At 35.3% G+C, this 10982-nt stretch overlaps 2 protein-coding genes across 2 annotated transcripts; one reads left to right on the top strand and one right to left on the bottom strand.

The window, feature by feature from the left end:
- Window positions 1–454: 454 nt before the first annotated feature.
- Window positions 455–1503, bottom strand: LOC114352363 (geranylgeranyl pyrophosphate synthase-like). The gene is made up of 2 exons (XM_028303951.1): window positions 1319–1503; window positions 455–629 (listed from the first exon to the last, which is right to left on the bottom strand). The coding sequence occupies exons 1-2, from the start codon at window positions 1361–1363 to the stop codon at window positions 471–473; spliced, it is 204 nt and encodes a 67-aa protein (XP_028159752.1). The 5' UTR covers window positions 1364–1503; the 3' UTR covers window positions 455–470.
- A 1499-nt stretch (window positions 1504–3002) lies between these two features.
- LOC114352381 (uncharacterized) lies at window positions 3003–6185 on the top strand. Its single transcript, XM_028303975.1, has 4 exons — window positions 3003–3396; window positions 3707–3908; window positions 4300–5211; window positions 5617–6185. The coding sequence occupies exons 1-3, from the start codon at window positions 3150–3152 to the stop codon at window positions 5057–5059; spliced, it is 1209 nt and encodes a 402-aa protein (XP_028159776.1). The 5' UTR covers window positions 3003–3149; the 3' UTR covers window positions 5060–5211; window positions 5617–6185.
- Window positions 6186–10982: the final 4797 nt, after the last annotated feature.

Below are 10982 nucleotides of genomic sequence, written 5' to 3' on the forward strand. Positions count from 1 at the left end.
TTACAAGATTACGCGCCCGTGATAATGTTATAACTGCACATTTGGATGTGTTGAACTGTAGTCGGTTGCCCTCACTCCAAGCCACCACCCTGTCGATGTCCCCCTGCAACCTTTCGCAGTCCCCTGGTCTTTCGACGGGCAGATACAACTTGAGGTCGTCCGCAAACAATAAGCATTTGGCCTCCGTTACGACGCTTGGCAAATCGTTAATCATGATCAAAAACTCCAAAGGTCCAAGATTGCTGCCCTGGCTCACCCCCGATCTTTATTAACACAAGGCGGCCTTGAATCTACACTTATTTTATGTTTAGTGTAAGATCAATGTATTGGGATTGTGATGCAACATTTGTTGAATATTAGTAGGACTAAACGAATATTGACAAATTGCTAAAGTAGGTACAGAACACAACAAACTGATACATACTGTATCATAATGTGAGTACGGAAAAAATATTTTTTTACCATGATACTTACAGTAAACTGGAGTTGTGTAGCATTTGGACGATTTCCCCGATGGCGTGTAGTTTTTCATCGGAGACTTTCAGCCAGTAATTGAATGCAGACGTTAGTTTTGTGCGGATCTGCTTACCGGGTACTTGTTGAATGTATGTATATGGCATCAGGATTTTCTAGAAATAAACAAATATTTTAGTTAATTATCATTTTGATTATTTTTTTTATTTCCCATAACAGATTTTGTTTGATCTTTTTTTGATTAATGCAGGTAAAACTGATGACAAAACCTTTGAAATGTATTTGTATTGTTATCTTGTTTTTATCGCTGTTCTCTAGATAAATATTTATTTATTGTTTATCCTTAAGTTTCTAGGAATTAGATAGTACATTTATTTTATACACTACAACATAATAGTTTAAAATATTATACTGCAACACTCATTTTTCATTAAATAATTTTCATGTAATACATTTATGATTACATTGTAAAATAATTGATTACTTGTGTAAATTTAAGTAACTCAGTTACCATTCAATCACAAATTACATTATTCAGTTAGCTCCTGCTAACAATTCATGCTGATTTGGTATTTATCACGTCCAAAGGAATTTAAACTTTGTGTCCATAAAAATAAAGACATCGGCACAAAGAAAAAAGAAATGCCGCATGCTGCTGCAGCACTGCCGATAATGCATCAATTCACATCAAAAGAGAACAATAACATGGCGAAGCTATTCTCTTTAATATTATTTATTACTGGTGAAAACTTCTCTTCTCTAAGTATTTTTTGTAACGTTTATTTGGATAAATTCAGAAACAAAAGTAGGCGGTAAGTTCAATATTTAAGAATTATTTACAAACCTCATCTTGCACCTTTTCACCACTCTTTGTACACACGTGCGACATAATTGCGTTTATTTTTAAACGACTTTTCTCTTGTAAATTGAAAATTATGTAGGGAACCACTAACAACAACGTCTACGCTCAAAATAAAATCGATTTTTCTGCAACTTTGCTGATGAAAAGCTGAAATGTGCTGTCACATTGACAAACTGTCACTTTGACAAGTAATGAAACGTTCAGAAATTATAGTTCCAAAATACTGGACTGTCCTGTCGATGACATTGACAGTGGGGCGCCACCGTCAATACCGGATCGCTGGTTCAGATTTTTGCCATGTTGGAAACCATATAGTTGAACGATGGTAGCGCCCCCCTGTCATTGAGATTGGCGGGACAGTTCAGCGTGGGTCATCTATAAATTAGGTTTAGCCCAGGGTACGGAAACTTCCATACTACGATCAAACTTGCTTCCAAACAGCGACTTCAGTCGATAAATTCCAATACTTTTTTTTTTTTTTTAATACTTTTTAACTACCCTAAAACGCATGTCGCTGCTCCTGTTTCCTTCATATTTTCATTTTTTTCTTAATTAAAATATATTTCAGAATATTGTTAATTACAATGTGAAAACTTTTTTTAAAATGAAATTAATTTGTTTTAATTTAAAACTGAACGGTGACATTTTTTGTTATAATTTACTTAATAGAGTAGTAGAAATTACTATTTAACATATGGCAACTTTGTTTTTCCTCCAAAATGGCCGGTGTTGTTTTTGTTAGGTTGAATGCATTCTTGTTTTCTTAGCCATCGTTTATGAGTTCTGTGGCCCTATTAAAGTATTGAAGAGTCGAGTCAAATTCAAGTTCATTCCTTCGTACCTGCTGCTGTTCTGGTTCATCGGAGTTTTGTTCGTTCCTTCGTGAATCGCGAAGAAACTTTCTGTTATGTTAACAAGTGATCTGAGTTTTCTCAAAGTGCAAATGCTTTTTTAGTGTTGTTGAAAACTTTGCGAAAAGACGCTTTTGGTGTATAATATTATGTGTGTTCATAAATAAAGTAAAATTATTAAATTGAAAAGTTTTTGTTTATTTGCATTTCCATGTGCAATGTAGAATTTTTCCAAATCCATTGTTTTGAAAATAATACAATACGTACACCATAAAGATAAATACTTTCAAAATAATGGATTTGAAAAAATTCTACATTGTACATCAAAAAAACAATAATTCTTTGAAGGTTATGAGGGCCTATGTGTGCGTGAACTGTGTGTATGTGTGCGTGGACTTTATGTATGTATGTGTGCGTGTACTATGTGTGTATGTGAGCGTTACGTACGTAGGTTAAGTACAGCGAATTTAACACCAGGCTGTCAATTAGTAGGCTCAAAAATTTGACAGAGTGGGTTCTCTATTTCCTATGTATTACTTTTCTCTATGGTTTAGCCATTTCATCATCAAAATAATTGAGCTCGATCAAAAGTACAGTCCCTAAGCAGGTAATTCATAAAAAACACTGTTAATCACAGAAATGTTCTAACCATGCAATAAGTAATTAATTCTACGATTTAATTAGCCACCTACAAAAATCTGCGTCAATCTCGAGCTACTTTAGTTGAGCTATGTTTTCGAATCGCAATCGATATGGTGGCGACGGGCGCATCTCTAATTTTGACATTCATGACAATTAAAAAATTTGATTGACTTTCCTCCTTCATGTTTCTGTTGATCGGTTTCAGTTTTTATTTCCATTTTTAGTTTATTCGCAAATTACTTTGTGTAACTGTTTTTAATGAGCAGCTAATTGTTAACTATGGATGTATATAAGTGCTATACTTGTATAATATTCTGATTATGTCCGCTCGACACTTTTATTCGGCCCGGGAGAAGAATGTTAATAAATTGATCGACTGTTTGCCTGATATAAACCAGCAGAAGTTTGGGTACAATTTACGGACAGAGCTGCCGGCCCTGTCTGCCAACACGAGCAGTGTGGTGAACAGGAATCTGAACTATTCCTTTGATATACAATCCTTTGGAGGAGACAGCGTCGAAAGGACCGGGACGCCTTTTTCTGATTTCTTTTCCGAAAGCGACACAGGTAAATCAAATTTATCATTTTCTTAATTTTTACGGAAGGGTGCGCTAGCAAAGTCCGTGCGAGACTTAGATTTTCTGTTATATTATTGATGACCCTCTACATCGTTATAACGAGGCTATAGGACAGGCAGGTAACATTTTTATGTGGTGTTTGCTTCAACCTTCCTTTTACCTTTTGGTCAGACCCAGTGCAAGTTCAGTTTCCAAGGAGTCACAATTTTATGGTGGTTATAGAATGTCTGTCTGGATTTCTAATAACTTATCTATTTAATTTTATTGTATATTAAAAATATTTTTATTTGACTTTACAGCGACTCCAGACTTCCGTAGTGAAGAAAGCGACAGTAGCTCTGGGTCAGCGTTGCGCAGGAATACTGCAGAGGCCTCCAAGACACTTGCCGATGAGTGGGGCCGGATTGAGAGGACGCTGTATGATGAGGAGGGCGAGAAGTCCAGTCGGCCACAAATTATTGAGGAGTGCAAACAGTGGAGGCAGCTGCATCCACAACTCAGGTATTTAATGCTATTTTTATTCTTATTTTACTTCTGGGATATCACAATAAACCTCTGAATAATCAATATTACTATATTAATTGATGGTTTTCTGGTTGATGTGAACAAAATGGTTAAATAAATTATAATTATTTACCTAAGTAGCTATTTAACCAACTTTAGTGTACTAGTTAGCATAAATAACTAAATTAGGTACTTACATCAAAATAAAAGACACATTGGGGCAAGGATTATGGCCATGACTTTACTAATGTTTTATGAATTATGGAATTCATTGATTTCTGTGGGACAATAGCATTGTGAGTCAAGGACATCATTTGACACTCCAGCAATTACCACAACAGACCTTGTAACCTTCACAATACATATTTTATTGAATATTGATTTTCAGGATTATTGGAAAAGCAATTCAACTGCCTGAAAAAAGGTTGTGCTATAGACAAATTGAGCACGATGAGGTCATCGCTATACACTACAGTGACTACGAACAATTTAGCGAAAGTGAAGAACGCCTTTCACAGAGCAGTTCTGACGTGACACCACAGAACTCACCGAGAGTGTCTATAGCTGAAGATTTGCACGAGCCAAAATTGTCACGAGAAAAGGTCACTTTCTATCCTGCATTCGATGAAGATGCCAATCTACCTGATACATTTTGTTCCCTGCTACAAATCACACCCATACAAATAAGAAGCCCATCACATAAAAAAAGACAGGGCACATCTATTTTGAGATCTGAGCTGGCTTCTTCGAAGTGGATGAGAAATTCAAGGCCAGATTCTTCTTTGAACTGTGACAGGAATAGTGCAAAGTCATTTGTGTCTCTTGACACAAGAAATTACACTAATGCACTCAGTGCGTCTGAACGTAACAAATACCTTAATGGGAGAGTTGTCACAGCAAGACATCGCGATTTAACACGTTTAGAGCCTTTATGCACACCTGATGTCTCACAAAACGAAGTTGCGAGGTTACCAAATGGTTTGGGACAGCAATATAGCATAAGAAAAGTTTCGTTGCCACCTTTGCTGTTAGAAGAAGAAAGGAGAAAAGTCCATCCAGTTAGTTCTGCCAAGAAGATTAGCAACAAACCTAGGAAAAGCATCCCTAAAGGCATGTACCAGTTTGACAGGGTAAGCAAACTTAATTAATTTTGAAAATTATTTTCTTGCCATCTGTCTAATGGTTGATAAATTATGAATTAATGTGCCTATTTCTGCATCTGTTAATCTATAGAGCACTGATAAATCTTCGTAATTTATTGTGTTGGTAGGAAAAGACACATACACATTAATTTCTAAAAATATCAGGGTTCGAAAATATCCGATATTTATTATAAATATCAAAATATCGGATATTTATGATATATATCCGATATATATCAACTTTGATATATATCAATTTTGTATGAAAGCCATAGTATTATTTTATTGTATTATTCATGAATACTATTGCATATGGGTTACATAAACATGTTTTTAATGTTTTTAAAACTTAAAATCAGACAAATAAAGCAAAAACATAAAATATCTTTGAAATACGGCAAAATCAACTAAAAAAATAAAAATCTTGTGTCAAAAAGTACAAATACAGTGACAAATTTTAAAAGTTGATATATATCATCAAAACCGGCTTGATATATATCGGATATATATCCGATATATATCTTGATATATATCCCTTGATATATATCCTCGAACCCTGAAAAATATGGAAAAAGTCTGTTTGCATTTAAGCTACTTATATTGAGTGACTCACACTATTCATGTGTTGTTTTTGGTATACTTAATCAATGTGTCTTATCAGAAACATTTTGAGATTGATAACATTTCCAGAAAAATACATATTTTCCATAATGATCTCATTGAGTATTATGTAAGGAGGTAAGAATGTATATTTATATAAATTAATTCTTATATCTCGTTATTCATAAAAATTAAGACAGTTCTACAAAACCATTTTCATAACACTGAATTGGGTCTTTTAAACGAAATGAAATCTGTAACTGATAAAAACTGGCAATATTTATACCTATCTTTTCTTCTGTATGTCTGCCTGTATTTTTATGAATAAAGGGCTTAAGTAAGGGGGATGTATTAAGGGGTTTAATATCTAGTCCCTATTTCTAGTCTAGTGATTTTAAATGTTTGATAACGATATTAATAAGTTATGATCGCGCGAGTTTGTTGTTTAGTTATCATGGTGTACAATATGTTTGTTTTCGTGAGCACTGGCTGGAGTAATGTCAGATTGAGGAATATATTTTCATTGAGAATATTTAATGAATTTCATTTTCAACCTTCACAGCCAAATGACCTCCAACCTTACACTATAATATAATTAAACCTTAAAATTGAACTATCGATAAAACACTAATTATATTAATAATTAAACTTTCAAATGGAACTATCGATAAATCGTTATTCGTAAGGGCCTTTATACACTAGTGGCATACGTGCCGTAACATCGCCGCGTTTCAACATTCAGAGCCCCGATTACGGTAATTTTCAACGTCAACAATCCAGACACGCTTCTCGATTCTGCGATACGATTGGTCGTTCAACAGCGTACGTCAGCTGTTTTGACCAATCGTATCGCAGAATCAGAAACGCGTCTGGATTGTAGACGTTATAAAAGTTACCGTAATCGGGGCTCAGTTTGTTGATATAAGGGCCCTCGCCCACGGTGACTTTTATGAAACGCGCGACAGCATCGCTACTAACGCGTGTTAGTCGCATTTGCAACGCACTACAGAAGTGATGCCAACGCGCTATTAAGGCGCTACAGCAGCGTGACTGCATCGCTACAAAAAGTCACCGTGGGCGAGGGCCCTAATGAATAGGTACGCATCGTGGACGTAACGATCTTGCCTCGACGAGAAATCGCGGGACCTAGCTGATGCAAACTCAGGGTTTTTGAGTAAAACAACTCAGTTTCAAATACAAATACAGAATTTATTTTGATATTTACATTATTTGCATTTTATTAACAATCAACATCAACAATATTAAATAATTTGTTCTTGCATTTGGTGTGATATATTTCGAACAGTCGAGTAATATTACATTTCCCGCCTTGTGTGGCCATTTTGTGGGGCCATTGGATACATGCTAAAGTATACCTACTGTCAATATAATATTTTAATTATGATATAAATATATATTCGTTTTTGCTATTATATAGGATACTTCGATTCACTTGTACTTGAAAGTGCCCACACTTTGGCATGTTGACAATGTTCCCTTTTGAAGGCAATGTAATATTATCTGTTTGTATTCAGTGGTAGTTGGTAAATGGTAACTAGAAGCAGTGATATGGGGCTGAGAAGTTGAGCAACTGCAGAGAAAGCTGTGAGCTTGATTTTTCTGGGTTGCCGTAATTCATGTTTCACTTAAAAACTTACACTGAACTATTCTACTAACTAAATGCTAAACCAAACAAATTTTATGTACAAATGTAACACCAAACATTTATCGGGCCCTAGAAAATTAGAACAAATGATGCAGGACGAAACTTATGGTATAGAATCAAATGAGCATTGATAGGAACAATATTTTAACATGGCAACCCGTGGCGTAAATGTCATTTTTTGCGCTAAAATGACAGAATTAGATCGATTTTGTTTTGGCACAGTTAAAATAAATATTAACTTTAATATTAATAAATATTCTTTATATGCAAGGCATAAATACTCTATTAGATAAAACTTCTCTATGGACAGGTACTAGTTATTTATTTATTGCTAATCTTTGTACATAGATATCGTGTCATATAAAATTGATTTTATATAATATTTCGATATATATTTTTGTAAATATTTTATACTACATTTAACGGAATGCACATTATGGATTGTACATAATTATATTGGTACCTAGTAGCGCCTAATTTGAATCTCCTGAAATTCCTGTAGAATCAGGGACTTAGGTTATACATAATAAGGCGCAAAATAATCGTTAAAATTGCCCATGCCAAAACAAAATGCTTTAGTCGACAGCGTGAGACCAATGTCGTTGCGACAGAGCGTTTATTTGTTACTATTTTTATTACTTCATTTACACAATATAAATTTAAATTGTTACAATTATTTACCTCACAGCCATCATTATATATTGATACTACGTTAATAAAGAGAGGACTAGTGTGTAACAACACGATAAGATGGCAACCAGCTTACAAAAAGGGTCTAGCGAACATTCGTAATATAGAGCGTTAAAGATTTATATATATACGTATATATTACATGAAAAATTCATCTTTCCGTTCTAAAAATTTTAACAACCTCAAGCTAATAGCAATAGTCAACAATGTTGTTAATTCTAGGACTTTTAATGCACACAGAACATGGATAACTAGTTGCGAAAAGGCGTTTTAAGTGGTAATAGTATGGCGGTTTGTTCTTTGATAGGTTTTGCGCGGTGAGAAAGGGGCGTGGTCTAGTGCGTAGCCAATCATAAGCTCACGTAAGGTCTGTATTACACCAAGCCGGCGAGGAGATGAGAGGTGACGAGATGTGTAAGCAACCAACAGAATTTCGTTATTTATGTCACCGTAAAATTGTGAATTCCGTCAGATTATAATCTGACGTAGTTAAATTACAATCTAACATTTTTTTTTGCGGGGAAAAAATGCGTAACCTAACCCACTGTTAGTTTACAATCTAACGCGTTATTATTATAAACTGACAGAGTTCACAATTTCACGTTGACATTTACACGTTTCGTCTCCGCTTAGCTTCAGTGGAAATGGAGCGGAGAAGAGATGTGTGGTATTTCCATCGTAATATGTCGCACTGAGCGCAACAAAGCGGAACAAAAACGAGAAGTTCTCTCAGAAAACGAAGAAGTCTACACATTTCTGCTCCGCTAGGCGTAAAAATCGTCGTTTCTGCAAATCACGCCTCGTCTCCGCTTCAGTGGAAAACACCCCTGACGCTCCTTCCCCCCGCGTAATACCTCAGGAGAGATCGTAAACAGTTTTGTTCGTTCTAATCGACCTAGTGCGTGCACGCCTTAAGTGCTGCGAGAGTTAAATCGTTGAATAGAGAGTTCAGGAACTGAGATACCATGAACTGTTCGCGGGGACGATAAACCACTGGGTCACGGTTTTTAACATCGGTATCGGTTATGAATATCGGTCACCGTTACATTCTAGTTCGAAGTTCAATGGTAATTTTGAAACTATACAGTTTTATTTTGTACTAGCGGCCGCCCGCGACTTCGTGCGCGTGGATCTCGTTTTACCCCCCCTTCATCTGTCTTACGCGGTTCAGATTTTTTCATACAAATGTTTTTTCCCGCTAACTCCCGTGCCCGTGGGAATTTTGCAATATCCTGTTGCAACTAAGCTTTAAGTTTACTAAGGTACCTGCATGCCAAATTTCAAGAGTATGTCTTACGCGGTTTAGATTTTTTCATACAAATGTTTTTTCCCACTAACTCCCGTTACCATGGGAATTTTGCACTATCCTGTTGTAACTAAGCTTTAAGTTTACTAAGGTACCTGCATGCCAAATTTCAAGCGTCTAATTTAAGCAGTTTAGATTTTTCGTACAAAAGGATTTTCCCGCTAATTCCCGTTCCCGTGGGAACTCCTAAGTATCCTATAACCTGCCCAGGAGTATGAAGAATAATTGTACCAAGTTTCGTTAAAATCCGTCAAGTGGTTTTTGTTTCTATAAGGAACATACAGACAGACAGACAGACAGACAGACAGACAGACAGACAGACAGACAAAAATTTTACTGATTGCATTTTTGGCATCAGTATCGATCACTAATCACCCCCTGATAGTTATTTTGAAAATATATTTCATGTACAGAATTGACCTCTCTACAGATTTATTATAAGTATAGATTACTATTTGAATAAAATCGAGAATTGTTAGTTGGTTTGAATAACAAGAGTTACAGAGTCGAAATGATTTTAGTATGATAATATTTATATAAAATTTATTACATACAATGCACAAAGCAGTGCTTCTAGTACCTCGACGTATTAGCTAATGTATTTTCATATGTTTGCCTATATACAATCGCCGGCATTTCGCCGCAATATGACGTATTTTCCCAATTGATTTTCAACCTTATACTAAAGGCACAAAGTTCAAAATTAATCGGGGAAATTTTACATTTTGCGAGAGGTTACTGCTGGCAATTGCTGTAATATTTCCCTTTTCAAAGTCTATTTATTTACTTAATATTAAATCACGTCATTGTATCAAGACGTCCGCTACCCAGTGGCGAGTATAACATTAATCATTAGTTAACATTTAAATAAACGTGTGGAAGTCTGTAAAAATGTTCCGCTTTACGTACTAATGTGTCTCTGGTCTAACAATACGTCCGTGCAATGTTCCAAGCCACAGCGTTCTGTCTCTGTCTGACTCTACACGAGTGCAGCGACAGAAGATTGTACGTTTGAATCAGTGCAGTGTTGCGTGTAAAGAAAATAAACCGTTTTTAAAACTATTTTCTCGGATCTAGGCACCCTAGCAACGAGTACCTACACATGCATACATACACAATGCACAAACAAAAGTACTTCATACCACAAGCAAACACGCCGAAGGACTCTGCTATATTCTCTCTCGTTAAGGCGATTATACACATTTAAACACTATTTAAATTGCACACTGACCCACCTCTATAAACTTTTAATTGCGATAAATATTTTGTAATGCTGTATAAAAATATTAAAGGAAAAATCGTCATTTAATATTAATCTTATTTAACATTCATAATTAATCCAAATTAATAGCGATTATATTACATTTTTACAATGAGATGTCCGACCTCTATACCTAACTAGCATACAGTGACAAAGCCTAATTCACAACAAACTACACACGATAGTATTGAATATAAACTTTTAATGTAGCCGTAGCCTCTATTTAATGCAAAGGAGACTTTGAAAAATCTTATGTAACATACAAAATTACATACTATTTACAACATTCTAGCTAAAAATTTAAAAAATCGAGTGTCGACAGCATTCGCAATCACTGCGGTACGCTAATAGGTATGTCAGGTACATACCTACACGTAAAATTGTGAATTCCGTCAGATTATAATCT

The sequence above is a fragment of the Ostrinia furnacalis genome, unplaced genomic scaffold (genome assembly GCF_004193835.3).
Source record: "Ostrinia furnacalis isolate ACB-3 unplaced genomic scaffold, ASM419383v2 OfSCF0117, whole genome shotgun sequence".
Lineage (NCBI taxonomy): Eukaryota > Metazoa > Arthropoda > Insecta > Lepidoptera > Crambidae > Ostrinia > Ostrinia furnacalis.

Bases quoted from the DNA above. Each gene is read 5' to 3' on its own strand.
- LOC114352363 (XM_028303951.1), bottom strand. From the start codon at position 1,363: ATGTCGCACGTGTGTACAAAGAGTGGTGAAAAGGTGCAAGATGAG. The intron at 630-1,318 runs GTTTGTAAATAA...GTTTATTTCTAG, and splicing joins GTGAAAAGGTGCAAGATGAG to AAAATCCTGATGCCATATAC.
- LOC114352381 (XM_028303975.1), top strand. From the start codon at position 3,150: ATGTCCGCTCGACACTTTTATTCGGCCCGGGAGAAGAATGTTAATAAA. The intron at 3,397-3,706 runs GTAAATCAAATT...TTGACTTTACAG, and splicing joins CTTTTCCGAAAGCGACACAG to CGACTCCAGACTTCCGTAGT. The intron at 3,909-4,299 runs GTATTTAATGCT...ATTGATTTTCAG, and splicing joins CAGCTGCATCCACAACTCAG to GATTATTGGAAAAGCAATTC.